This window comes from Labeo rohita, chromosome 18 (assembly GCF_022985175.1).
Source record: "Labeo rohita strain BAU-BD-2019 chromosome 18, IGBB_LRoh.1.0, whole genome shotgun sequence".
NCBI classification, from domain to species: domain Eukaryota; kingdom Metazoa; phylum Chordata; class Actinopteri; order Cypriniformes; family Cyprinidae; genus Labeo; species Labeo rohita.
Window position 1 is genome coordinate 563,750 of NC_066886.1, and position 27,931 is coordinate 591,680.

Consider the following 27,931-nt stretch of genomic DNA (forward strand, 5'->3'; position numbering starts at 1 on the left):
TGCATTCACTGGAAATGCATGTCTGATTATATTGAAGAAAATGAATTACGTTGCATGGTCAAAATCAAGATTTAAACTCAAATCAAGACTGTGATGTGCATGTTTATTTGTGGGTTGGACATGAAACACAAACGACATCTTAACACGATCATTATCAGCTCTCTAATAAAACAACGCAGCATCTTTCCAGCAGTATAAACCATTATGAAGCATCTGAAATCATCTCCGTCTCCCTCTGATGTCCATCTGAGATGTTTGCATGGACCTGAACCAGTTTCCACCAAAGAAAAAGTGATTCTTGCTCCACATTAAAACCTTAACCACACTAAAACCAGTAGTTTTTCAAAATCAGTAGTTTGCATTTAGTAGATGAATGCATTTATTCAACTGCATTTCAGTTTTTTTAATCAGTTCATGCATTTCCAGGGAACGCCAGTCTGATAGCATTTAAGAATCAAATTAGTGATGTTGCATGCTCAAAACCTGGATTTCAACTCCTAAATCAAGACTGTGATGTGCATGTGTATTTGTGACTTGTTATGAACTGGCACAGTCATCGTTCAGCTTTCAAGGCTGCTTCTGAGAGAGTTTCAGCGGAAACAATGGTCTTTAACACACCCATGATCCTCAGAGACAGATTCTCTTCGCCTGCGGCTCCGTCAGAGTCTCAGACGAGTCTACAGATCGCTTCTCCGCCGTCTGCGAAGCTTCTCCTCTGTTCCTCTCGTCCCACAAGCTGTTCTCCGGAGGCTGGTACCCCGGTTCCAGCGGGTCCAGCGGGTCTTTGGAGAGAAGGATGCTGATGGACGGAAGCGTCCGGTGGACGGTCACCTCCGAATCGCCTCCTTCTTGACTCTCCCAGACCTCTCGCAGGCCCTTGTACTGCAGTTTGGTCATCTGGTGGAGGCCGCCGATCTTTCTTTTCATGATCTCGGCGCACGTGATGGTTTTGGTCACGGCCCGTCCGGACCCGCTGAACACCACCTGTCTCAGTCCGGTTTGACCGCCGTCCCGGGCTTCGTCCTGCATGCGTGTCATGGCGAATCCCATGAGATTGCGAATTTTGCTGCCCTCCTTCACTCTCATTTCAAGCACACCTGCCGGCAGGCCGGGGAACGGACACGTGCTTTCCTCTTCGATCCGACACACTTTCTTAAACCCCCCCGCGTGAGTCTGTTTAAGCAAAGGCGACGAGGCGGAGACGTTTGTGGTCTGACCCGGAACGGACAGACGGGCGTCCCGACCGGCACTGAGCTCCATGGGAGGACGTTTGGTAGTGATTTCAAATCATTCCTTCATCTTAAACACTCAAATGACATGCAATTCCTCAACATCATCCGTGATTAGAGTCCTGCGGGTGAACCGCTCAAACCAGAAGTGCATGGAAATAAAACTCATGACTTGGATTTATTCATGAGACAAAATGAAGCAAAAATGTCTTGCTTGACATGCAAAGCTAAAAGGGTGTGATTTACACACTTGTCTCTTTAAAAACAGCATCCAATTGGCCTGGTAAACTTTTTATCCCAGATTTAAACTTCTGGCAATGAAGTGGCAATTCCTCCAAGGTGTTTTGGGATTCGGACAGCGCACTTACTGTACTTCTGCGGGACGATCCTGTTAAAGATCCAGACCTCCGTCCTGTCCTGTTGTCCTTTCAACTTTGCAGATGTAGTCACGGGAGTGCATCTTCCTCTGTTGCGCCGTCTGTTTCTCGTCTTCCTCCACGTGCCGGCGGAGCTGGAATCTCTCCGTTTCTCGCCCGGCACTCGTGCTGCCTCGTAAATGCTGGTGGGGGAGATGAACGAGAGAGAGAGAGAGAGAGAGAGAGAGAGAGAGGGAGGGTCAGCCTTCTTAAAGCAACAGTAACCTCAAATCCTCAAATGAACAATTTTAGTAAACAAACACTTCTACAGGGGGCCTTTCCAGATTGAAATACTTTCTTCTATTGAAAATGGCCTAATGCATGATGTTAAATCACAAAAAAACAAATGCACCCTTCTCCTCCTGAGAAACATCCATTGATATACACTTATTTAATATTCTATTTAGTTTCTAAACTAAATTTTATCAATTGAAATGACTAACAAGAAAAAAAAATCCATGCATATTTTATCAAATAAAATATATGTATAATAAAATTATATATATATATATATATAAGAGAAATAGCATGCACAATAATAGAATGTATTCAAAAGTATTTTTGGGACTTTTAAGAGAAAAAAAATAATGTCATATATTTGTGTGTAATATATATGTATGGGTAATATGATTTAATAAATATCTTCTATTAAAAGTGCAATTTTGTAAATGTTATTTCCAAAAAAAAAAAAAAAAAAAAAACTTAACAAAAATACATGCATGATTTGAATCTATTTTCTATTAAATCTAAATATAATTAATTATAACTAATTAATATATCAACATATTTTCAGTTAATATTCACATTATATTATGCATGTTATTTCTAAATAAATATTATTTGATTCTAATATATATGTATTATATAAATTATATTATTATATAATTTTTTTAAACATTTTCCCCACATCACTTTATATAGATATATTACCAAATTTTTAAAAATCATGTTTTTACATTGTGCATTACAGTTGATCTTAATTCAACTGTTTTTGCAAATAAATTCTTCATATGAATGTATATATATATATATATATATATATGCAAAATAACTCAGTTTTTTATTTTCAAAAATCACGTTTTTTTTTATTATGTTATGTTTTTATTATGTTTTATTGTGTTACTATTTTTTAGTTATTTTTGCTTTATATCAAATAACCTAACTGCAGTTTGACTGAGATTAATTGGAATGCACAATGAAAAAACATGATTTTTGAAAAAGTTATCTGGTTTTGCACATAAACTCTATATATATATAAAATCATTCTCTATTGAAAGTCATGTTTTAATATAAATTGGCTCCTGTGATAAACTCTGCAGAAGGTCCTGTAGCTTTAAAAGCTAAGCAAGCAGCTCTAAAGCAACTTTGCTGATCCGTTTAAAGGACGTCCGGTGCGGGGACTGGAGGAACGCTGACAATTAAAGCACAGTTCTGGAACACGGAGCCACTCGAGCTCAGAACGACGCATTTCCAGCAGGTGAACGAAGGTGTGAATGAAATTAGCTGCAATCTAATTGAAAACACCCTTCACAGGGCAGATGAAAGTCAGACTGCTAAATGTGCTGCGCTTGGCCTTTAGCCCTCGACATGCATTTGGCTATTACCATTTGCATAATGTGATGTTAATGGTCTTTATACAGGAGGAATCTTGGGACGGAGAGAGCTGGCCGTTCGTGGACATCTCTTCACTCGAGGATAAAATGCAAAATGGATTTTTATCACCTGCGCACACATGAGTTATTTGGCAACATCTATCCTTTCCTTCTCTTTTTATCCCTCCATTTAATCCGTTTTTAATTAACCTATGATCTAAACCAGCTTAACTTGATTTTTTTCGTCTGTGTTTTTCTTTTTTCATTCTGGTGTAAAGCACTTTGAATCACTACTGTCCATGACATTCACATTCATGCATTTTGCACACAATTTTGTCCAAAGCGACTTACACTGGATTCATTTTTACAAGTTCATGCATTCCCTGGGAATCGAGTTGTGATTGCATCAGCTTTGTATGAATCCTAACTTTGCAATTAGTTTTAAATATTTGATTACATGTGCATTTATGTACCCCAAATGACACTTCAACACATGCAAGTGATTTGATATAAAGGAATAAAAAAACTAATTGCAACTTCTATTTCACAATTATGATGTTTTTCCTAGCAGTTCAGAGTTTATACCCTGCAGTTTTTTTTATTGCAGTTCTGAGAAGAAAAGTCTGAACTGTGACATTAAAATGTCACAATTACTTTTATTTTATTTAATTTTATTTATTTTTTTAAATAATAATAATAATAATAATAATAATAATAATAATAATAATAATAAAATAAATAAATAAAAATAAATATAGATAAATAAATAAATCATACTTTGGTAAGTCAAAATATTGACTTTAAAAGTTGTAATTATTATATTCTAAGTTATGAGATAAAAAAAAGTCAAAATGATATATAAAGTAAAATATTATAATTATTAGATAAAAAGGACAAATTTATCTCATAATTTAGATTTTTTTTTAAATCTGATAATTGTGACAAAGTATGTCAATTTCAACTTTTAAAGTTACAATTTCGACATAAGTCATAATTTCAACTTCTTATCATAATTATGACTTTTTATATCAGTTAGTGTGTCATAGTTTTGTCATGTAAAGTCATAATTATGAGAAAAAAAGTTGTAATTATGACATTAGAAGTTGGCCAGAAATAATAATCACTTTAAAATGTCATAAATATGACTTTAAAATGAGAAGAAAAGTTAAAATTATGATGATCATTACAGGAGTTTGGATTTACACTACCACTCAAAAGTTTGGAATCAGTAAGACTTGTAATGTTTTATGTTCATCAAGACTGCATTTATTTAATTAAAAATACAGAAAAAAACAATAATACTGCAAAATGTTATTGCAATATAAAATAATGGTTTTTATTTTAATATACTTTAAAATATTATTTATTCCTGTGATGCAAAGCTGAATTTTCATCAGCTCTTACTCCAGTCTTAAGTGTCACATGGTCCTTCTAATATGAAAATCATTCTAATATGCTGATTTATTATTAGAATGATCAATGTTGGAAACAGTTGTGCTGCCAAATATTTTTTTAGAACCTGCGATCATTTTTTTCAGGATTTCTACAATAGTCTAATTTGAACTTAAAGTTTTTAATCTAAAATTATTTTAGTTCAGCATTATTTCAATTAACAAAAACATTTTATAGCTTTAGTTAACTTTTACCTGATTTCCCATTCAAGTACATTCAAGCAGTGAACTGACTTTCCTAAGGAAACACACGATTGTTTCAGTAAATATCATATTTCTTCAGGCATGAATGTGTGTGAACCGGTGCAGATGTGTTTATATGTTTATACAAGGATAGTAAATTGGTGAAGTGGTTAAACTACTAAATCTAAGAAAGTCGACTGATCTGAAATCACAGTCTCGTTCCAAAACACTTCATTATATGATGCAGCTAGAAGGAATATAGTGTTATCAATTTACAGCTCTCACTGTTACCATCCCTGTCTATTATGTATTCATACATTGCCATTTTGTCTTTTTAACACAAATAGTATCATTACTCTCTCTGACTCTCTCTCTCTCTCTCCCGCAGGCAGCTGTGTATCTCTTTATGAGTGATGAGGGTAATTTCACCCAAACAGCCAAACGATCATTTCACCCCTCTCTCTCTCACACACACACACACACACACACACACACACACTGAGTGTGTAAGCGGAGGCATTTGTTGCGGCGTCTCCTGCTGTGGGCAGCGTCGTGTTCACTGAAGAGTTTATCATATTTAAAAACAGATTTACACCCAAACGAGAAGCAAATTGTTTCAGTGAGATGAGAGGCAAAAACATGCAATGATTGTTCATCAGTAATTGTGAGTAAAGGCTGTCGTGTCGTGGACGTCCGGCCTGTTAAAGATCAAGAGACCGACAGGCAGGCGTTAAAATGTCTGATGAGTTTAAACCAGTGTTGGAAGCTTGTGGCAAAAACGCCACACAAAAACCAAAATGCCCCACAAATAATATAATGGGGCAAAAACTGCCCCTGCACAATTAAATGAAATCAATTAATCAACTGTCAAGATTAAAATAAAAACTTGGATGAAAACGCACACTTTGATCAGATTGCCTCTGCCTCTGCGACAACCAATCACGCACGTTTCTGTTGAGCTTATGAACATACTGGCCAATCAGAGGCGTTTAGATTAGTCAGCGCTGAAAACGCAGGAGTTTCGTTATTGATAACAGTTTAACGTATTCTTTTTGACTGAAGTAATTGGTTAAATTTAAGTGTTTGATTAAGGGGAGACACTGCAGGCAAAAACACTTTTTTCAAGTTTGAGTTTTTGGGATTTTTGGTGTTTCATAAAGTGTTTTTTTTTTCAGACTAGTGGAAAGAAAACATCCAAAATACACTGTCAAGTGTTTCTTTTAAAGCACCAGTGTTGGGCATGTTACTTTAAAAAAGTAATTAGTTATAGTTACTAGTTACTTCTCACAAATAGTAACTGAGTTACATCATTGAAAAAGTAACTAATTACCAGGGAAAGTAATTATTGTTCCTTTTTTTTGTTTAAAAAAAAAAAAAAAGTTCAAATATGTCAAAATTAATAAATGAATTCAGATTTTCCAGACTAATATTAAATATCTGATATCCTGTATGTATACATATAAAGTTCAGATGCTGAATGTGAAAGTATACATATAAAACTTTAGTAATTAGAACTTCAGTAATTAGAATAACCATGTATGAATGCACTGGTGGTGGTGCTAAAGATTGTTTGTAATTGTGTTTCTATAAAAAAAGGGGGAAAAACTAAAAATAATACTGATAAGATAACAAAACTACTACGAATTCTAGTACTAGGCTAACAATATAAAACGCGCTAAGGATTAATGACCTGCTGGGTTCATGAATATTAATGACGTTGTCTGTGTTCGCTCAAACTGGTTTGCTGAAATCAAAACAGGGATGATAATAGGTGAGCGCCAGCCAATGAGATTGCCGTTTGTGCATTAGTTCCGCCTACCGCTGGAGAAACTGGCAGTTCTTAAAAGCTGAAGAATTCCAAAGAAAAATACAACAAAGAATATTGTTTACATGGTGCACGTCAATTCTGCATGATATATAAGACTCTTGCTCTGCTTTTTCTTTTTCGTGTGTATGAGACAAAACGATGGCTCATGTGCCTTCACACTAGAGTTTACGGTTCGTCAAATACAGGTACGCTGATGAACTAATAATATTATAATAATATTATAATAAATTATAGTAACACCACATTTTATTGTCAGTAACAGTAATGGCGTTGTAACGGGGAAACAGTAATTCGTTTGATTACTCGTTATTGAAAAAAATAATGTTGTTAGTAATGCCGTTTATTTATAACGCTGTTATTCCCATTACTGTATAGCACTTTATCTATTTGTGTAAATAGATTTAAATTGAAATACATATTTTTAAAGGCTGTGTCTCAAAATTAGTTTTTCCTCCCACACTGAGCCTTAAATCTCCACTTCAGTAGCACTTACACATTATTCCTGTCTACATCCTGAAGGTTTTTACAGAGGGATTTGTTCATATATAATTTGCTTGATTAAAATACAATATTTTATTCCCCCCCCAAAATTGTGACTGTCTGTTGCAAGTATTTGCTAAATTCTGGAGTGACAAAAATCAAAAATGTAAAAACATTTGACTCTAATATGTCAAAAAAAAAAAAAAAAATCAACAAGAACTTTAAAACAGACTTCATCCAGTGTTTAGATTTTTGTACTAGAAATGTATGCAAATTAGCATATATTTAATTAAATACTGCCTTATTTGTATATTTAAACCTAAAAATGTTAAGTAAACTTGTAATACAAAAAAATGTAATTAATCAACTGGGTAAGTAATGTGGTCACTATTAGTTCTTTTTTTTTCGCCTTAAAAATATTAAAATTATGATATCAAGTCTTTTTTTTTTTTAATCTCAGATTTCCTGTCATAATTTCTGCTTTTTATATTAAAATTACAAAAATGGATCTTTTGAATGTAAAAAAAAAAAAAAAAAAAATCTTGTTTCAAGACTGATTACTGGATGTGAGACTAAAAATGCTAATTTTCTCAGTGTTGTCATTAATCAGAGAGCTGAATGGAATTACTCCAGTGTTTTTTCAGAGGAACCCTCCCTGTTTTCCTCCTGAGAATTGGCCGTTCTCGTTCAGACAGTCCATTGGTTCGGGCTGAATGATCTGTCGTCTCTCATTCGCGGGGCCTTCATTCTGTCCCGCTGTCCTCCGCTGGGACGGGCCCGCTGAACCTCTGCTGTCTCTGCTGATCGTCTGCTTAAGTGACAGCGCACACAGAGCTAACCAGAGCACTGACAAACCCAAATAACTCAGCGCTGAATATCACGGATCACTGGCCCGCACCCAGAGGAAATATACGGGAATCACGGCGAGGATTTTGTCGCTGAGGGAGCCGTAGGAAGGAGGAAACCGTGATTGTTCGGGAGGAACGTCAGGACTGTGATTTTGTTCAAAGTGAGCGAAGATGAGCTCATCATTATGATCATTATGAATCGTCTTGGTAAGCCACAATTACAAGAAGTATAAATTGAGATGAGAGAAAAGTCAAAATTATGATATTAAAAAAAGCCACAACTGACATACTCATAGGATTCAAAACTTCAAAATAATGATAAAAATAGACATTTTTTTGCATTTTGACTTAATTATGACTTATGTCACAGTTTCAACTTGATTTTCTATGATCTAAATGCAGTAACTTTCACATGAAACATGCAAGGACACCAGAAATGTAATAAAGTACAGATAAAAAAAACATCGTTATAAAATCATTTACGAGTGCTTTAAGAAAAATAAAGGTTTTGAGAACAAAGTTTTAACTAAATTAAGCTAGAAAACTGACCGAATCAATAGTAAACTGAACTGAATCAACACTGAACTGAACTGACACTGAACTGAATCAACACTGAACTAAACTGAATCAATATTAAACTGAACTGAATCAATACTGAACTGAACTGAATCAACATTAAATTAAATTCAATAAACACCAAATTGACTGAATCAAAATTAAACTGACTAAATCAACATCAAACTGAACTGAGTCAACGTTAAACTAAACTGAATCAACACTGAACTGAACTGAATCAACATTAAACTGAACTGAATCAACACTGAACTGAACTGAATCAACATTAAACTGAATAAATCAACATTAAACTGACCTGAATCAATACTGAACTGAATCAACATTAAACTGAATTGAATCGACATTAAACTGACTGAATGAACACTGAACTGAACTGATCTGAGTAATGACACTATTGTCTTCTACAGTGTCATTATTCGCTTTTCGCTTATTCACTGTTAAACTCTATAATATTTATAATTTTTGTTTATTTTAGTGAAGCTGCTTTGAATCAATCTATTGCATAGAGCGCAACAGAAATGCATGTCACTTGACAAAGCTTCTCATTTAACCCTCCTTTCCTTTATTTCAAATTTTATTTTGCTTTTATAAACTGAGTGTAAATGATTTCATAATGGCACGTGTGTCAGATTCTGTTGATACACACATACTGAACCCAGATGATTCCTTTAAGGAACAAGGTCTTTAACAGTCTGTCTCTCTCTCCATTCCTCAGTCTCCTCTAAGCAAGAGAAGCGTGAATCTCACACGCGGCAGTGACATTAATCCGTTTCTTTATCAAACGCCATCAGGTGCAGAAGACCGACAGTCTGCGTCAGGAACTCCGGGGCAAATGAATCCCGCTCCCTCACCCATCCGTACCTGCGCCTGAAGCCCTGGACGTGTCTGATGAGGAACGGCCGGGGGCAGCAGGGTGTAATTAACTCTCCAGAACAGCAGTGACACCTTACAGCCCCGATGTGTCCCGACGCCCTCAGCACTGCAATGCAGATACACAGAGAGAGAGAACCAGAGAGAGAGCAGCTCAATACAGTGTCACTCACTGAGCGCTTGTGTTCACACACACTTCACATATTCACATTCAGCAGCAGAGCGTCCAAATCAGTCATGGGTTCGATTCTCAGAGAATGCATGCACTGATCAAATACAGTATTTACCTTTAATGCAATGCAGGTCATATTGGAAAAAAATTGTGTGCATGCATTAATGTGCATTAATGCATTAATGTAAATGCAAAAGCAGCATTGCTTTTTTAGTTGTTTGCAATTACTGGGATATTTATTTATTTATTTATTTTACTCACAAATAGCAATTTCTACCTGATAAAACATTTTAGAGCTTCATGCAACTAGGAAAATGTATATTTGATTACAAAATTTCCATGACTTTTCCACATCATTTGATTCCAACCTTAAAAACATCCTGAACAGGTGCAGAAGCGAGAAGAAAACAAACATTTGTTTCTACCTCATTTCTAGCCGAGTACATCTGATAACGAGCGCTTGAATTCATTCCACGGCGTTCGCTGCATTAAGACGAAACGCGGTTTTCCTGCATGTTCTTTAAAGGCGAGTGGAGCGTGTGAACGTGGAGAGTTTAATTGAACAGCTCTTCAGTGTAATTGTCATTACCTGATAATGGCAGGAGCACGCCACGCTTCAGACCCGCTAATGGAATTTATTGCAGTATTTTGATCAATTAAATTAAAAACAATTAGTGCTTTATGCAAAAAAGCAAATGGATAATTAATTTTTCTTGTTAAATGAATGTTTAGACAGGAAATGATGTTAAAATCTCACAAGAACACACTGAGAAGTTGCTCTAACATGTTTTGAACATACTGTAGAAATCAGCCATTGGACTGAGTACGACTGAAACATCAGTTCATCTACTAATGCACAGTGATTTACAATTAAAGAATCATTTTTTTGCTGTGTGTGTGCACTTGTTTTGCTACATGAGGCCCTAAATTAAAAAAAAAATCTCATGACATTTACACTAAACTAATGTGAAAGCTGGTTCTCACTATTTCAGATGTTCACAAATCAACCAAATGTTGATTTCAACCATGTTTTGTGTTTGAATTCAAATAATGCATCTAATTAGATCTAATGATTTACTTACACTTTATTTGCTACTTAATAACATTTCTGATGACTTTTTGATATGAACATCATGAACAATTGTTTCACACTGTAAAAAAGTTACTTTTTTTTACAATTTACAAGAAAATACTATTTATTGTTTAAATATTAGATATGCATTACATCCTGTTACTTAGTAATCATTTGTGAAATTTACTAGCAATTCTAAATTACATTTTTTCAAAGTAAATCCAACACAAAACACTTTGAAACATTTTCACTCTGAAACTGCTAGAAAATTTTACAAATAATTACAAAGTAACAGTTAACTTTTTAACGTAAACAGTGCATTTTTTTAACGAGTAATATAACTTTTGAAGTAGAAAAATATACGTTTTAGATAAAAAACTTGTTTCCTTGCTAACTAACTTAAATATGTTGTAGTATTTAAATACGAAGCAGTAGAATTACTAACTAAAAATAATTAAAAAGAAAAACTAAAACTGAATAACCTAACCTAAATAGTAATATTAAAAAAAAATAAAAATAAAAATGACAAAAGCACATAACAAAAGTACTAAAAATGTAATAAAAATTTAAAAGAAAACTGAAAATATCCAAATAAAATGATGTTATTAAAAAATTAAATAGTATAAGTGTAAATCTTGAAAAACATTTAGCAATTTAAACTTCTGGAATTATGGAAATGTAATTATTTTCTATAATTTAATTGAATTATTTAAATATATTGCAATTTCTGCCAATAAAACAAGTTTGAAAACAAGCAGAAATATCTCAGGATCTTTATATCTCAGAACGTTATTTTAGTATCATTGAAATACAGTTTTTATTAGTAGTTTGAAATAGTTTTTAGTTTTAGATTTTCCATCTTCTTTTGATTTTTGGTTAAATTTTAAGTAATTTTGCTGTGTTGTGTTTTAAATGTCCATGCGGTATGGAGTATATGGATTTTTATTTTAGTTTTACTTTTATTTATTTTAGTACACCTTTTTTTTAGATTTTATGTCAGTTAATGTTTATTTCAACTTTTTTTAATGGTTTTAACTATAATAACCCTGCATTGGAGTCAAAAAGGTTAAGAACTGTTATTTTTTTAGTTGTCACCATTCTTAGTACATTTATTAGGGTTCAGAACTGCGTGATGTTGTCACACGGTACCTGTTACTTTTCTCAACGCAGTGGTAACATTGTTTGCACACAGAGAGGCTCGCAGTGGTTAAATGATTGTTAAAGTGCTACTAAATTACAGTCTTGATATGACATTGTCTTTCTTTACAAACAGAGCTGCAAAAGCGGATTATTTTGAGCTAAATTCTGACTGCTACTGTTAAATGACATGAGGGGGAATGTCTCTATATCACACACACACACTTGACATTTCCCTCGCAGCGTGCCATTAGATGACCGAGCGTCTCTGTGAGCGTGACGAAGAAAGTAGTGACCCAGTACGAATGGCCACTGCAGGGGAGTGTGTCTCACACACTCACACACACACACACTTGCTCTCTATGGAGTCTTTAACCATCTGGCTACATGCTGAATTGTTGGGTTTTACATGAGGTCTGAACTAAACACTCCCTCCCATGGAGCTCAAGAGCTGGTAAAACAGTTCTGATCCGCATGAGGAGAGAACTTACTAACACGACAACCACCAGAGATTAACCTGATCAAATTCAATCAGTTCCACCGAGTCTCTGGGTTCAGAACTAGTTAAACTCCATCAGCGACATCTGTGACTGTTTACTAGCGGAGAAAAGAGTCCGGACACGATCTGTCTGATTTTACACACACGCAAAAAAAATGTCTGTGCACATTGACATCATGTCAATAAATCAGTGTTATTTTTGATAGATTTTAGTAGTATTTTTAATCCTTTTTTTAGTTCAGAATTTTAGTTTTAGTAATTTTGATTAATAAATTAAGATTAATCAATGCTGTATTAGTGTTGTTTATTTTAACCAATATATAACTAATGTTTACAAATGAGACCTTATTGTAAAGTGTTATTGTTTTTCTTTTAGTTAACTATAATAACCTTGGAATAGAGTCTGTATAGAGAGTTTACAAAAAAACATACTATTTCAGTTTTATTTGATTTCAGCTTTATTTTAATGAACACATATGCTTTAATAGTTAGATTTAGACACGTGAGATGAAGAGCACGTCACACGCACAAGAGCATTACATAAGCACAGATGAAACTTCAGGTGTCAAAACTCTGAGTATTTCTGCCCTGAGTGTGACACACAGTATCTAAATTGCATGTGCATGGGGAAGGAGATTTGTCCCATTTTTTTAATTGCAATGAGAGCAAATCCCCCATAATGCCCTGCTTTACAATAGAGCCGTAATTGCAGGAGTGTAATTGCACACCAATGTTCAGCTGCTCACCGTCTGTGTGTGTGTTATTTCTAGTTCCCTGTAGCTGTCAACGCTGAAGAGCTCAATAATTAGAAACGGGGGAAAAATGAGGTGGCAATTTTGTGTCTGCAATTATCAAAATCCAGCAGAAGAGTTGTGAGAGTTTACAGAGGTAGAGCACTAAAGCTCTGTTCAGAATACTAGTGTACCAAACTGCATTTACTGTATATTATTATATATTGCCTACTACATGCAAATGTGAAACAGCATGCATTATTCCATCATAAACCTTTAAATACTAGCGAGCATGTTTTAAGATCTGATCAAATACATCAGGAAGAGGATGTTAAAATCACAATAATATAGTCTCCTGTTAATTTATCACATGGAATTTAAATATCAAGTAGAGTGCTTTGCATTATGAGATACGGTACATAGTGCAGTGTTTGGGAACGTTAGCATTGCAGGTGTTACTCCACAACACAGAAGTGTTTTGTGTTATGATGCAACCAAATTACTGAAAATAACTGAGTCTGTGCTACTCCAGCTTTTGTTTGCAGGTGTTATGTTCAACAAAGAGGATCTTTTACAGTGCTTTGCCGTGTGATGGTGGGAATAGTATGGCAGCTTGTTTCTCTTATGAAATAAAAAAACAAAAAAAAAAAAGTATTACAAATTTTTAATCTCCAAATTCTGAGGAAAGAAATTCTAATTGTAAGAGAGGAAACAAACATTTTCTATTTTTATATGCTGTGGTAGTAACAAAGCCAGAATTGCGAGATGTAAACTTAGAATTGAGATGGAAAGACACAATTTTGAGATATAATGTAAAGTCAGAATTGTGAGCTGTAATGTTAGAATTGCGAGATGTAAAGTTAGAATTGCAAGATGTAAAGTTAGGATTTTGAGATGTAAAGTTAAACTTGCGAACTGTAAAATTAGAATTGTGAGATGTAACATCAAAATGATGAGGTGTAAAGTTAGAATTGCGAGATGTAAGGTCAGAATTGCAAGCTGTAAAGTTAAAATTCCAAGATGTAAATTCACAATTGTGATCTGTAAAGTCAGAATCGTGAGCTGTAAAGTTAGAATTGCGAGATGTAAATTCAGGATTGCAAGATGTAAACAGAATTGTGAGACGTAAAAGGTAAAATGGAAAGTTAGAATTGCAAGATGTAAAGTTAGGATTTTGAGATGTAAAGTTAAACTTGTGAACTGTAAAGTTAGAATTGCAAGATGTAAATTCAGGATTGCAAGATGTAAACAGAATTGTGAAACGTAAAGTCAAAAATTAGAATTGCAAGTTGTAAAGTTAGGATTTTGAGATGTAAAGTTAAAATTCTAACTGTAAAATTAGAATTGTGAGATGTAACATCAAAATTATGAAGTGTGAAGTTAGAATTGCAAGATGTAAAATTAGAATTGTGAGCTGTAAAATTAGAATTTTGAGATGTGATTTCAAAATGGTGAGATGTAAAGTTAGAATTGTGAGCTGTAAAGTTTGGACTGAAAGATGTAAACTTAGAATTGTGAGGCAACATGTAAAGTCAAAATGATGAGCTGTAAAGTTAGAATTGCGAGATTCAAATTCAGTATTGTGATCTGTAAAGTCAGAATTTTACCTCCTTCATTTAAAAAAAAAAAATATTTTCCACATGAAAATGCAAAACAAGAGCATGCCAAACTAACAGGCCTTGATATAACCCTAAGCGTGAAACCATGTTGGCCAATCAGAAGCCTGAAAAAAAAAGCATGTACTTTGATGTCACAAGCCAAAAGAGTTTCTGAAAACCTTCACCCAGTATTGAAAAATGTTCAGTTTCAATGACTTGATAGTATGTTTTTTGTGTGTGGATAAACGTCCAAACCGCATACAAAAAGCTGCGTTTTTTAAAAAAAACCTGTGTTCAGGCCCTAAAACGCACAAGTAATAAGCGTGCATCAGAGCAGACGTGACGTATAGATTGAGCGTGTCCTTCAGCATCCACTTACACAACTCTCAATGGCGCTCAGGCAATCAGCTGCTCCAATTTACTGCTGATTTTAATTTGGACCAGTGATCAAATTCCCCTCTGACTGAGGATCTGGCAACCATCAGAAGATGCATACAGATCAGCGCTAAGGTCAACAAGCTGCGAACGAGGCGATTACAGCCTATTTGCCGTCCGCTTTCCCGCGTTTCGCACACGACGCTGCGGTTATCAGCACTTCTAAAGGTTAACACGTCAGCGGTAGAGCTTCCCTTAAACGCCAGTAATGGCTTTTATTCAAGGTGAATTTTCCGTCCGAAATCCTGAATGGCAAATTTAAATGCAAATTCAACATCAGTACCCAAAAGACCTCTAAATATTCTTAAACCTGCTGAAAGCAAGCCGTTCGGCGTGCGTGCTCTCTCCCCGCGAGCGTGTTATCGAATGGCCTTTGTCACGCCTGACGGCGCTTTCTGCTGATGGAATCAAAAAAACGCCTTTCACAGATTGAAATGAGCCGCGTTCGGCCGTGATCGGTATTGGAGAAGCGTTTTGTGCTAGAAAAGAGTGTTAAATACGAGGCAATCACTACGTCAAGCACAAAGACGGAGACAGTGTGTGTGTGTGTTTGGACTGCAGAGAACGTTCGCTAGATTATGATGGTAATCAGAGGTGAACCAAAACAAAGTCGAGCCCTTGAAACGCTTTTCTGCCTGATATTGACAGGCCGGCGAACAAGCTATAATTCAAAACTCATCTGCGCGGCTGCTTTTATTTTCATCCGCACATGCATTCTCTCTCTATACGGACGGTCAGATCTATACACTTACACCCCGGCTATTAACCACGTGAGCGTTTATGCTCAAAGTGCATTCGGGTGTCAAATGTGACGCGCTCGGGCCTCTAATGAACGAGCGTTTCTGCCGACCGCGAGTCTTCGGGTGGGTGTGCGTCTAAATCTCGCAGCCCGTATAATGGCACCCTGTCAAGACTGCAGCTCCATCCAAAGTGCTTCCCAAATAAGCACCTATTGTGGAGCCGCGGCAGAGGAGTGGAAGAGCGCTGAGAGAGCCGTCATTGTGCTGGGGAAGATGAAGAGAGGGGGAAGAAAAGAGGAGAAGATTGCAGAGCGATTTGCTGCGTTAGATGTTTGAGCCGCGCACGGTTCCTCCCATTGTTCCCGCTGCATTTCGCGGCTCGTGAGTCACAGCATGTTCGGCTTGAACAAATAATTGATCGATGTAAAATTAAAACAATTGGATTTAGGGAGCGTATTGAGCTTCGGGGTGATGGATTCGAACATTACAGCCGCTCTGATCCGACCGAACGCACCGCACCACATCAGTCCGGGTCAGAACGCATCAACCTACACACTCTGCTGAAAGTCTTAGCTGACTTATTTGATGATTTGGTCATATTTGATGTCACAATGCAGATGCATTTTACTGGGTGTAGATATGCACAGTACACACAAACACTAAAATATATCAAAAGGGGGAATTCACTGCTAAGATGATCCACAAAAGCAGTCTTAAGTATCACGGGTATATTTGTAGCAATAGCCAAAAATACATTGTATGGGTCAAAATGATCGATTTTTCTTTTATGTCGAAAATCATTAGGATATTAAGTAAAGATCATGTTCCATGAAGATATTTCCTACTGTATCAAAATTAAATTTTTGATTAGTAATATGCATTACTAAGAACTTCATTTGAACAACTTCAAAGTTGATTTTCTCAATATTCTGATTTTTTTTTTGCACCCGCAGATTCCAGATTTTCAAATAGTTGTACACTGTAAAAAACAATTTGTTGAATCGACTTAAAATAATTTGTAACCTGGCTGCCTTAAAATTTTAAGTTCAGTCAACAAAAAAGTTTTTTCAACTTGAAATGTTAAATTATACTAAGTGACAACTTAGATATTTGAGTTGAATCAACTTAAAATGTTAAGGGAGCTGGGTTACTTACCCATCTGTTAAGTTTAGCAAACACAAATATCTAAGTTGTTACTTAGTACAACTTAACATTTCAAGTTGAATCAACTTATTTTAGTTGACTGAACTTAAAATTTTAAGGCAGCAGGGTAACAAATTATTTTAAGCTCACTCAACAAATTGTTTTTTATTTTTTACAGCGTATCTCGGCCAAATATTGTCCTAACAAATCACACATCAATGGAAATCTTATTTATTCATCTTTCAGATTATGTATATGCATGTGTATTTCAGTTCTTTTCACTGTAAATTCTATAAATTGCAAAACAAAACAAAACAAAAGTTGATGGTATTTTACCGTAAATTTACATTTTATTTAATAGTAAACCATTTACAGTTTTTCACCATATGGTAACAGGTTTCTACTGTAGAATTTTCTCATTTTTAAATGTAAATATTGCAGTATCTATGTGTATAGAGAGAGATAAATAAGTGTCTGAACACTTAAGCCACAAAAAAGTATAAATGTTTTCACATAAAAATCTAAAAAAGGGAGTTTTATTAAAAAGAAACAGCACAAGTACACTTTCCAATCGAAATAATTTCAATATTTCATTCTATATTTACATATAGTTAAAATATAAAGCGATAAATCTATTCTTGGGCATTTTCTAGTTGTCAAACTCTCACAATGGTAATAAAAATGAACACCGTGGCTTCTCTGTGTGAACTCAAGAGGAACTGACTTCATCCATTAAAAACGACCTTGAGACGAGTTGGATAAAAATAATTTTAGTTCTGAGAAAAGCTCTAGTATCATTTGAGTGCTTGCAAATATTTTATCAATTTAAACGCAAGTAATACACTGCAAAAATGCTTTTCTTACTTAGATTTTTGTCTTGTTTCCAGCCAAAATATCTAAAAATTCTTAGGTCAAGAAGGATTTTCTAGACAATCAAAAATGATTTGAAATGATGTCTTGTTTTCAGAAAGAAGTGAGTTTTTGCTTAGAAAAAAGCAAAATAATCTGCCAATGGGGTAAGCAAAATAATCTTATTTCAAGCAGAAAACAAGATTATTTTGCTTACCCCACTGGCAGATTATTTTGGGTTTTTTTTTTTTTTTTTTTTTTTTGTGCTTAATTTTGACTTTGATATATTGAGATATTTTGGCTGGAAACAAGACAAAAAATCTAAGTAAAAAAGTATGTTTTTGCAGTGTATTTTGGACAAATAGTTTATAAAACCTTATGAATGCTAAAAAAAATAACATATATGAGAGTAATTTTAAAAATAAATGTTTGTAATGAAATTGAAAGCAAAAATACACAAGTGAAATACAAAACATAAACGCATTACCATTAAATCTTTCAAGCAGAAAGCAATTGTTTGAATGTGGCACGTTTCTAAAAGTACAAAGTACTGCCTTCAAATATTCATCTGCCAAAAATAATAAATTATATCATACAACTAACATCCTTTCAGTTAATAACATGCATGAGCAATATGAAGAAGAAGCTGATAAGAAGTTAATAAGATTGAAGAGAAAAAAGCAGCACATTAATTACTATTTGTATTAATATATTATTAAACACGTTCATAACAACAATTACTATTTTTACAATTATTATTTTGATTTTATTTTAATATAATAATAATAATAATAATATTTATTATTATTACTATTATTTTATAGTAATAATTAGAACATTTTATTTTATTTTATTTTTTTTATTTTAAACTAGATGGCATTCTCACCAAACTCAGGATGACAATGATTATGATGGCAATGATAATTATTATTATTGTTATTATTATTATTATTAGGACATTTTATTTTATTTTATTTTATTTTATTTTATTTTATTTTATTTTATTTTATTTTATTTTATTTTAATCTAGATGGTACTCTCACCAAACTCAGGATGACGATGATTATGATGGCGATGGTACTCTCACCAAACTCGATGATTATGATGGCAATGATAATTATTATTATTGTTATTATTATTATTATTAGGACATTTTATTTTATTTTATTTTATTTTATTTTATTTTATTTTATTTTATTTTATTTTATTTTAATCTAGATGGTACTCTCACCAAACTCAGGATGACGATGATTATGATGGCAATGATAATTATTATTGTTATTATTATTATTATTAGGACATTGTATTTTATTTTATTTTTATCTAGACGGCACTCTCACCAAACTCAGTGACCAGAGTTCAATCCACACGCTAGAAATGACGTCATTGCACCACTTGAAAACTGCTGTTTTCATCAAACCTTCCCTTGCTGATCTAATGGACAGAGACTCAAATCAGGGCCTTACTGAACTGTGCATTACGCCCAAAAGAGCAAAAATGCATTTAACGCATTCCTCTAAACCGCACAACTCCTCTCACGTTCATATACTTTACTCTGCGTGTAAAAGCGTCTGATTGTCAGGCTGAAGAAGCACTGACTCCGTCTGTCTCTCTCTGACCTGTAAAGCGTCTGGTTCTTCAGCTCTTTTGTTCTGTCTGTCTGTCATGGATGACTGGCTCTGCATCCGTCTCTCTCTCTCGCTGTTCTCCACTTTAATTACTCTGTATTCAGTGGCTCTAATAGAAACCATGATGAAAGTGATTAGACCCTGGACAGGCCTGAATAGAAGCGCAAATGGAGCAAGGGATGGAAAGATAAGTAGATGAAAGCAAGGACAGAGAAGAGAAAGACAGAAAACAAGACAGTGGAGGTGAATATCCTTTGAGCGCGGATGATTTGCAATAACGTACAGTACAATAGAGCCACACGACAAAGAACCAGAACCATTCAATGGGACTCGAAATAAAGTTCCCATATTAAATCCAATCATTCATTGTGAATAGGAACTAATATTTGTAGGCTCTTAAACTGATCAAACGCACAGCCTGAATGCATGCAATGTGACTTTGCTTGGTTTATTTATTTATTGGTGGTTTGAAAACACCTTTATTACCATCTTGAAGGTAATTTGTTCTTTCTGTACTACCACAGTAAATGTTGTTTCAGCACAACAAATATTCATTTTTGTGTTTTAAGATTCGCTTCACTTTTTCGTTTCACTCTAGTGTGTGAATGATCTGAAAAATTACCAAACTGCAGCTTGTATGTAGAAAAAGCCGAGGAACGCTTTACACTTTCTCTTCACGTTCATCTGTCCTGAAGCTGCGAGAAGAGACGATTAGATGAGACGTGAAGCCGGCGGTATGATGGGAAGCGCAGGAGAGAAATGAACCGCACATACTCCTGAAAAACTACTAGCATGGTAAAATCATGGTGTCAGATGGGAATAACACAGTACTTTAATATACTGTAGTCAGAGAAGGAATAAACACTGCATTTTTATCTCATTTTCCAGTACAAATATCTAAGCATTCCTAATTCAACATACATTAACTTGAGAAGCAAAAAAGATATTTAGTCTTGTTTTCTGTGAAACTGAAATGTAAAAAAATAAATAATCAAAATTCCTTTTATGCTTTAAAAAAAGGGACATTTTTCAAAATGTCATTTTGCTTCTCAAGTACATGTATCTTGATTTAATAATATTATTTATGATTTTTAATGTTTTTAAAGAAGTCTTTTCTGCTCACCAAGCCGGCATTTATTCGATTCAAAGTATAGCAAACTGTAAAATTTTTTAAAATATTTTTACTATTTAAAATAACTGCTTTCTATTTTAATATATTTAAAATTTTTATTTATTCCTGTGTTTCCAAAGCTGAATTTTCAGCATCATTACTCCAGTCTTCAATGTCACATGATCCTTCAGAAATCATTCTAATATTGTGATTCAGTAAGTTCAAAAACATGTATTATTATTATTATGTTAAAAACATCTGAGTAGAATTTTTTCATGTTTCTTTGATGAATAGAAAGTTCAGAAGAACAGCATTTATCTAAAATAAAAATAAAAATAATCAGAAATGTTTCTAGAACAGCAAATCGAATGATTTCTGAAGGATCATATGCCTCTGAAGACTGCAGTAATGATGCTGAAAAATCAGCTTTGAAATCACAGGAATAAATTACATTTTAAAATATATTCAAATACAAAAAACAGTTATTTTAAATAGTAAAAATTTTTTAAAATTGTACCGTTTTTGCTGTACTTTGAATCAAATAAATGCAGGCTTGGTGAGCAGAAGAGACTTCTTTAAAAAACATTAAACTTTTGATTGGTATTTTTTTATTTTATTTTATTATTTTATTTTATTTTATGCTATTTTATGCTATTTTATTTTTTGCAGTGCATGCTCAAAAACCATGTAATTGCCATGGAGCATATTTTAAAAAATAAAATAAATAAATAAAATAAAATAAAATAAAATAAAATAAAATAAAAACCATATTATTATGATGTCCTAAAACACATTTTTTGTTACTAAGTCTCAGCTTTTAATATTTCCAGTTTGGGTTCAAAAGCAATTCAGATCAACAAAAGAAAAATAAGGAGTTTCAGAAAAAAACAGAACTGATGAGAGTGTTTGTGGCCCTTTTGCTGTCGACATCATTTATTGTTCTGTTTGAAAATACACATTTTAAAATCGATGGTGACAGAGATGAAGTGACGGCGTTTCGGTGAACGAGCGGAAAACATGAACGGATGAGAGTTTAACGTCCTAATGACGCTCATAAATAACGGTTAACAGACACGCCAGCTAATGCACACACACCCACTGCTGCATCTGACGGCTCAATTAGACGAGCAATCAAATCAAATCCATCAGCGCAGGACAGTGAGCATGAGATTTAATGGACGGCAGCGCTGACACCACAGCAGGACTGATGAGAGGATGAGTCTGATCCAGATGTTACAGACACAGCTGTAATACCACTGGAAGATCTTCTTCAGCAGAGATCACACACACACCAGGGTTGAGAACCATTCAGAAGTGAATTAAAAATGACTTTTAATTTCCGATTTAGTTGCTGAATTTGAACCGTGATAGCAAACAGAAAGCAGAATTGTAATTCAAATATAAGTTTAAATTAAATGTAACTGCTGCAAATGTAATTTTTAATCATCTAACATGCTAACATAACAAAACACAAGCCTACAGGCTATTTCCAGAAACATTCGATATTAAAAATCAACGTCTGAAGCTACCTATAGAAATTATATATTTAATTTACATATATTTCTTTATATTTAATAAATTACCTTTAGTTTTATGAGATATAATGCAAGTGCACTTAATTTTAATTTATTTATTGTCATTAGTTATTTATTTACCTAACTAATTTATTAGCTTTATAAGTTTATAAGTCCAACAAGCAACTTCAGCATAGTATAAAATTAAAGTAAATTAAAATAAATAAATTAAAATCATAATAAATATATAAAATAGTTCATTTATGAATATATGTATAAATATAAAAATATAAATATTATAGTATATTATATATAAATATTAAAGGAATTTTTCTCATCATTTACCTACAAATCTATATGTCCTTCATTCTGTTGTGGAACATAAAAGATATATTTTGAAGAAAGTCTCAATGTTTTTTGTGCATACAGTGAAAGTCAACAGCAACCAAATATTCCCAGTATTCTTCAAAATATCATACAGTTTTGGAACAACAAGCAGGTTAAATGAGGTTAAAAGAAGATTAAAAAAGGATCAATGAAATGTAAATTTAATTCATATATATATTTCTTTATATTTAATAAATTACCTTTACATTTATGGGTTATGATGCAAGTGCACTTAATTTTTACTTATGTATTTATCCAAGTTAACAGCAACCAAATATTCCCAATATTCTTCAAAATATTATATAGGTTTGGAACAACATGCAGGTTAAATGAGGTTTAAAAGAAGATTAAAATATGGATAAATGAAATGAAAATGTATATTTATTTATTTTTTTTTTTTTTAAATAAATTACCTTTAAATTTAGGAGTTATGATGCAAGTGCACTTAATTTTTATTTATGTATTTTAGTCGTTATTTATTTATTTTATTAATTAATTACCTAACTAACTTATTAGCTTTATAAGTTTATAAGGTCAACAAGTGACTTCAACATAGTATAAAATTAAAATAAATTAAAATAAATAAATTAAAATAATAATAAATATATTAGTAAAATGGTTCATATAAGAATATATGCATAAATATAAAAATATAAAAGAAATTTAAGGAATTTTTTGTCATCATTTACTTACAAATGCCCTTCATTTAGTTGTGGAATGTAAAAGAAGATATTTTGAAGAAAGTCTCAATGTTTTTTGCGCAAACAAATATTCCCAATATTCTTCAAAATATCATATAGGTTTGGAACAACATGCAGGTTAAATGAGGTTAAAAAGAAGATTAAAATATGAATAAATGAAGTTTAAAAGAGTAAATGATGACAGAATGATCCGTTTTGGGTGAACTATTCCTTCAATAATAATAAATAATAATTTTAATTGAATTTAATATGCATGATCAAAGATTACAGATCAATATTTTTATTTTTATATTGTATTGTCATATATTCATTTATTCACAAAGCCTCATGGGATTGTAGTTCATTCCCCGACAAAAGACATTAAGCTCACGGTCTTAAAAAAAAGTACTTTTGTCTTTCGAAATACATTTCACTTCAGATCAAATGCTGTAATGTTCTTAATCTCAGAGCGGTTTGCTTTAGTTTAAGCTCTTTACCGAAGAACTGAAGACTGTTGAACGTCTGTGGGCGTTCACTGTTGCGCTGTTATCGTTCACGTTTCAATGCAACATCTTGTGTGTGGTAGGCAATTCAATTCAAACTCCAGCTCGTGAGTTTAAAGGGGGTCTATTCTCAAACTCTGAATTCTGCCCAGCCCTGATTCACACGCACATGCACGCTCTTGATATTCACTCAAATCCTGGCCCGATCCGGCAGTTGGCAGATGAACATTAAAGCTCACGGCGTCTCCCACCCTGCAAACAGCATTTGATGTCGGCGCGCCGCGGGCCTCTCGTGTGTGAATAGACACTTGAGCGCTGAGATGTTTAGCGAGTTAATGGCACCAGAGACGTGTAGTTCATCAGCGGTCTGAGGGCTGCCAGATCCTCTCCACATAAGTGAGCAATTAGCACAAATTATTCAAATGAGGGCTCAGACGAGGGCGGGGTCTGGACACGTCTGAACTCCTGCAAGATCTGTTCAACTGAATAATAAACACTCTTATCTTAATAAATAAACACTCTTTTGCATGCACGCAGGATGCTGTTGGTGTTAAACGTGCTTTAGCGAGTATGTCATTTCAAACTCAGCTAAAAGAGAACGTTCTCAGAATGTTCTGGTGAGGTTCTCTCAACGTTATGAACAAATTATGACATTATTTTCCTCTAAAACCCCTATATGGCAGAAAAACGTGGTGCAGCACTTGTCTAAAACATCCGCTTTTCAAGATGCACGTGCAAATTTGTCTGATCCTTGACAGGATCCTTGACATACTTAAAAGGATTCTGTGCTTGATCTAATATTTAATGTTTTTATTCAATGTATCTTGAGACGAGGGCTGTCAAGCGGTTAATCGTGATTAATCGCATGCAAAATAAAGGTTTGAGTTTGCCTAATATATGTGTGTGTACTGTGTGTAATTATTATGTATATATAAATACAAACATATTCATGTATATATTTAAGAAATATTTACAAGCATGTATTTTTTTTTAGAATTTTTATATAATATACATGATTAAAAATATTTTTTTTACATAACATATTTCTCTTAAATATATACATTATATATATATTTTGTATACATTATATGTAATTATATATAATATAATATATACATTATATATACATACATATATATATATATATATATACATACATTATATATAATTTGTTTTAAATTATATAAAATTTATTTTTTTTATAATTTATAATTTTAAACTGTACAATATTATATATTTTTTAAAAATTATAATAAATACATATACTTGTAAATATTTCTTAAATATACACATGAATGTGTTTGTATTTATATATACATAATAATTACACACAGTACACACACATATATTAGGCAAACTCAAACCTTTATTTCGTATGCGATTAATCACGATAAATCGTTTGACAGCCCTACTTGAGACAAAGGTCTTATTTTTTTTTTTTTTTAGTTTTGTTTAAGATAATTAAAACAGCAGTTTTTAAATAACAACAGAATATGTAAAAGTATGGTATTTGGGGTAAAAAGCGCCCCTGCTGTTGGGGGTAAAAGGCAAAGTAATTAACATGATAATTAATAGAAGGCTGACTTTTCCATTTGTTGACATGACATTGTTAGATTCAGATGGTAAATATCATATATTATGTTGGGTCTCCATCTTTAAGATAATCACCATGTTCAGAATAAAACCAATTAAAAATATTAATATTAATCATATCATATAATAAAATATCATTTGTTATTACTATTGTAATTCTATATTAAATTATTATGGGATCTCCTTTACATTTAATGATGATTTTGATTCTGTATTTTAAAATATGTTTTATATTATTTAATGATTATATTAATATATTTTAATATTTATTGAACAAAAAAGTATTTTATTTATCAAAATAAGCAGAGAATAGTACAAACTTTGCTAAAGTGATTGTTTTGAGCAAGTATTATATATATAATATATATTTATATTATTTTAGCTTAAGTATTTGTATCAATACTGTGTGCCTTTTGCCCCATGCTGGTGAGCCTTTTACCCCGTGTGTATTTCATATATTTATAAGATTTTCAAACAAAATAAACGACTTGTATGATTTATTGTCACGCAAAATCTGTTGCTCCATAAAAATGTTCAATACAAATGTATGCATTTTTCTGCAATCATACACTTTGGGCGCAGTGAAAAGCACATTTTTCTTTAGCCCTGTTGTACCTTACCCTTTCAGTAACATTGATTGACTTCTCTGATCTTTAAAAATGTTATAGTACGAAAATGTTACAATACATCATGAATGTAACGTTCTTCTGAAGTTTTTAAAATGTTGCTACTTGTTTCAGAATCTTCAGAGAACATTCAAAAGTAACATTCCCATAATTGCAAACTGATACAATGGAATGTTACTTTAACATTCTTATACGCTCTCAAAAAGAATCTGTTACTTTTTAACACTTTTTTGTGTGTGTTGACTATTTTAACACGTTTTGTGTCCTTTTGTGTAAAACTATAGCACATTAGGGTGTAGAAAATTAGCAGGAATAACACATGGTTGAGTTAAAAGTAACACAAAATGTGTCCTTAACAGGTGTGTTAAGAAACAACACATCCTTTTTAATAGTGTATACGATTTTTTTGAACATTTAAAAAACAGTTTTGAACAATCAGAAATAACATTTTCATAAATCACTGGGAAAGTTAGCCTATTATTTTGTTAGCTGGACTGCGTCATTTAGTCAGAGATTTTAGATACATTTAAACTGCATTTTAATAAATAACTTAGCCTAACTTCAATTTTTCAAGTTAGAAAAGGTGCATTTATGGAGAAAGGATGTGTTTAAGCTCTTATTTTCCTACATATTGCGTTTTTATGTTATGGTTTAGCATCTGTGAACTAGATGAGCATCTAAACATATTCTGTTAATGATGGAGCAGCAGCAGTTGAATGCTTTCTGCTTGAAAACAAATGATTTCAGGCACCAGAAATTGAATAAGTGATTATATTGTGAGCTTCTGTTACAGTCGCAATCATTAGAGCTCGTAACTATCAGCTGAATGAATCTGTTTGACATATGGACTACACTAAAGTGCACTATTACTCCCATATTCCTCACTTTATGTCATTTTTCTCTCATTTAGATTTAGAGTATTTCTACATTAGGTCTTTGTGATTACAAAATTATATTTTCAGGAGGTGATTTCTTTGATTTTAATCACTATATGCACTTTAGCAACAATTTAAAGAACGCCATAAAATCTAAAATAGAATGTTGAGGTGGAGTTCGTTTGTTTTGGTGGATTCTGCTGTCATCACGTGGACACAAACTGAACAACACGTGCTAAACTTAAGATAACATACACAAACTTTGTCTCTCACACCACACAACTGCTCTGAAAGCATTGAAATAAATCAAATACTCACAGTGTTCGAATCAATAGATGTTTTTGTTGTCTCAGGTGATGTTTGTGATCTCACTGCTGTCCGCCGCTGCGCGTCTCATTCTCGTCCACACGGTGGCGCTGTTGTATCACATTCATATGGCGGAAGTCTGATGATCACACATAAACTAACAAACAAAGGAAGCTCTTATTTCACAACCAAAAATATCCACAGCAGTTTTCCTGATTCATGGTTATATGCAATGACATTTCCACTAAAATCATAAACATACATCGAAGCAAAGTCTTACATATAGTAAAAGTCTAATAATTGTACTAGATGTAAAAAAGTACCATGGTATTTTACCCCTGTACTTTTTGTAAGGGAAGAAAGGAGTAATAATGATGAAAATCATCTTTAGACATTTTAAAGATTTGACCTAATAAACCTCTTCATTATTTTTTGTCATATGGGTCAGTCGACTGTTTACTTTACATGGGGATAAAAAAGTAAATAAACAAATAAAAAAACCTAAAAAATAAAATATATAAAGGATATTTTAAAAAATACTTAAAATATTTATGTAAATATATTTTCTACCGTTTTTAATATTTTTGAAAACATATTTTACAAATATAATATATCTAAAAGCATTTAAAACACATTTTACATGTATTTCAGTCTAAGAAAATACATTCACATATTTCACGTTTGAAGAAAAAACAGATTTAAGATTTTTCTGACAAAAAAGTCTGAAGCATCTGAAGTCTTCATATATATATATATATATATATATAAAATTCAGATGCTTTATATCTATATCTATATCTGAAGAGTTTATTTGCTGTTTTTTTTTTTATTTTATTATTGACAGATAAATTAGGTATTT

The 27,931-nt window shown here is 32.9% G+C and overlaps 1 protein-coding gene across 1 annotated transcript; it reads right to left on the bottom strand.

Moving 5' to 3' along the window:
• Positions 1-534: 534 nt before the first annotated feature.
• rpp25b (ribonuclease P and MRP subunit p25, b) lies at positions 535-27,216 on the bottom strand. Its single transcript, XM_051134567.1, has 3 exons — positions 27,085-27,216; positions 9,465-9,582; positions 535-1,788 (listed from the first exon to the last, which is right to left on the bottom strand). Exon 3 carries the CDS (start codon positions 1,258-1,260, stop codon positions 628-630), a length of 633 nt encoding a protein of 210 aa, XP_050990524.1. The 5' UTR covers positions 1,261-1,788; positions 9,465-9,582; positions 27,085-27,216; the 3' UTR covers positions 535-627.
• Positions 27,217-27,931: the final 715 nt, after the last annotated feature.